This window comes from Amblyomma maculatum, chromosome 3, assembly GCF_055883805.1.
Source record: "Amblyomma maculatum isolate TAMU_Amacu chromosome 3, ASM5588380v1, whole genome shotgun sequence".
NCBI classification, from domain to species: domain Eukaryota; kingdom Metazoa; phylum Arthropoda; class Arachnida; order Ixodida; family Ixodidae; genus Amblyomma; species Amblyomma maculatum.
The window spans coordinates 194,838,417-194,841,279 of record NC_139346.1 but is presented as its reverse complement, the minus strand read 5'-3'; the positions used below and the strand labels follow the sequence as shown (position 1 = coordinate 194,841,279).

Here is a 2,863-nt window from a genome sequence, read left to right as displayed (position 1 = left end):
CTGTAAATGTGGAATCCATGACGCTAATCGAGTGGGCTTGTCTTCCCGAGTATTTTGCTGCATCAGTGTACCTCGTTTCCGAATTTGTTCCGCGCGCTTTACTCAGGGCCGAAACTCTTGCCTGGCGCCGGTCTTTGTTGTATGTAGGATGCATATTTCGCGGGATGGGGGCTACGGTGATGTTTGAGCAGACTTCGTCCGGGATGCGCTGCTTGGTGTTTTTTGGTTCTAAGCCTTCTCTGTATCCCAGTTTCTTGAGGGTTGCACATCCAATTTCTTTTAGTTTTAAGCGTTGCAATTGGTTTACTTTGAGTGCCTCGGCAAGCTCCTCCCACGTGTTGTGAAGGCCGAGGTGGAGGAAGCGTTGCGTAGAGGCACGTTCGGATATACCGATGGCGATTTTGATAGCTTTACAGATGAGAGTGCTGAGTTTTTCCACTTCTGCTTTCTTTAGATCTAAATATGGTGTTCCGTATGTTATGCGGCTTATCATGATAGCTTGGATGATGCGGACGGTATCTTGCTCTTTCATGCCGTGTCTTCTGCTGGCCACGCGGCGAACCAGGTGCGCCACATGAGTAACAGTAGCTTGAAGTTTCGGCACTGTTGTGGACCCTGATCCATCTTTCGGGATGTTTAGGCCAAGAATGCTGAGAGAGTCGGCTTGAGGGTAGGGGTTCCGTCAAGAAAGGTTTCCGGATCAGGAATGTCATCTTTTGGTGGTCTTCCTCGAGTTCTGGCTTTAAGAACCAGGAGTGCAGATTTCTCTGGCGCGCAGATGAGTCAGCAGTTTTTTAGGTAGTTGTTGGTGCAGACGCCCCTGAAGGGCGTCTTGCTACTGTCCTGAGTAGCCGCCTCGAATCCAGATTGTTATATCATCTGCATATAGAGCATGTCGTATGCCGTTGATTTTATCTAGATCCTTCTGGAGTTTCACCATAGCGATATTAAACAAGAGGGGCGATATAACAGAACCTTGCGGGGTGCCTTTGCACGCTACCAGGACTTTGTCCGTCTTGAGGTTCCCCAGGCTTATGGTGGCCGTAGGACTCGTCAAGAATGTATGAACATAGTTATATGCTCGCTCACCGCAAGTGGTGTCCTGTAGGTTGCGAAAAATTGCGGCGTGTGAAACGTTGTCAAACGCTTCATTTATATTCATTGCAAGAATGACGCTCTTACTGTATTTGTCAAGATGGTCAATTATATCCTCTTTGAGTTGGAGTATGATATCTTGTGCGGATATGTGTTGTCTGAATCCATAGAGCGCATTGGGGATGTGCCCTTGATCTTCCAAATGGTTTGTGAGGCGGTTTAGGACCATGTGCTCGTAGAGCTTCCCTGCGCATGAAGTGAGGGATATAGGTCGCAGGTTCCCAAGTAGTGGGGTTTTGTTGGACTTGGGAATCATGATCACCTCAGCATGTTTCCACGATTCTGGTATGTCTCCCGTCTTCCAGCTGTTGTTTATTTGCTCAAGGAGGTACGTCGCTGCTTTTTGGTTAAGGTTGCGTAAGATTTTGTTGGTTATTCGGTCCTTGCCAAGGGTGGTATTCCGGGTGAGCTTCGCCAGGACGCCTGTAGTTCCGTCATCGTAAAAGGCCGATCTAGGTCCTCATTTCGGCTCCCTTGGTACGTTGGGCGTATAATGTGGTGTTGTGGTGTGGAAGTAACAAACTGCCGTTGGTGAATTGCTTCTTAATGTCATTCAGAATTTTTTGCTCCATTTCATCGTGGGAATGTAATATTCTAGCCAAGTTTTTCCGAAATGTAGATTTAGACTCTATGGTGCCGATGAGAAATTTCAGAATGTTCCAAGTATTACGCGTACTCAGAGTTCCTTGCAGTCGACCGCAAAACTGGTTCCAATTTTGTCTTCCGAGGTGTTTGGCATACTCCTCGACTTGTGTGGTGATTTTAGAAATCCGCTTTTTTAGGGTTCTGTTTATTTTCTGCTTTCTCCATCTTCTAAGGAGTCCTCACCGGGCCTCCCAAGGAAGTAGTAGATGTGAATCGGCAGCGGGTGTTTCTGTCGTGAGTTGGATATGTTTTGTGCGACGTTCGACCTTTTCTACAAAGAGTTGGTCCAGGCTTCGAGGTCGGCCAGGGATGGGGGTGCGGTGTCTCTCCTGAAAGCATCCCAGTTCGTAAGGCGAGCTTTGCCGATGCGAAGCGGTGTCTTCTTATGGGTAATTTCAGTCTGTATTGTGTGGTGATCACTGTCAAGAGTCTCTTCGAGCCTAGTCCATGTAACTTGCGAGATGCCCCTGGTGAACTTCAAAACAGGATTTGTGTCTCTGCAAATACTGTTGCCAATTCTGGTGGGCATGTGGGGGTCCTTCCACACAGTTAGTTGGTGATGCTTAATCTTATCATGCACCCGGACACCCTTTTTATTGGTTTTGATGTATCCCCAAGCAGTGTGGTGGACGTTGAAATCTCCTACCGCAATAAGCTTCTGTCCTTGTATGAACCGGTCCACTTCCCGCATGAGGGTATCGAAGCCTGTCAGGCGATCTCTGGGAGGACTGTACAGATTAAGGACGTACAGGCCTTGCTCACTCTTCCTGTTGGGGATTACGTCAACGAAGGTGTGCTCAATGAGGCTGCTCACGTGGTGGTGTTGTGCATTGAGATATTTCTGTACCAAAATGGCTGTACGACTTGTACTATCAGGAGTATATGTTTCATATCCTCGGATACCAGGTGACGTAGTGTGGGTTTTCTGTAGAGATATTATGTCCCGATTATCTTGCTCAGCGAGTTGAAGAAGGTTTTTCTATTTTTGTCGGAAAAATCTGCAGTTCCACTGCCATATTTTCAACTTTGGTGGCGGTGTCTTTTCATCCCTGTTGTTGGGAGA

General features: G+C 47.5%; 1 protein-coding gene across 1 annotated transcript; it reads right to left on the bottom strand.

Moving 5' to 3' along the window:
• Positions 1-2,071: 2,071 nt before the first annotated feature.
• LOC146197330 (uncharacterized) lies at positions 2,072-2,491 on the bottom strand. Its single transcript, XM_084597164.1, has one exon. It carries the CDS (start codon positions 2,489-2,491, stop codon positions 2,072-2,074), a length of 420 nt encoding a protein of 139 aa, XP_084453290.1.
• Between the last annotated feature and the right edge of the window lie 372 nt (positions 2,492-2,863).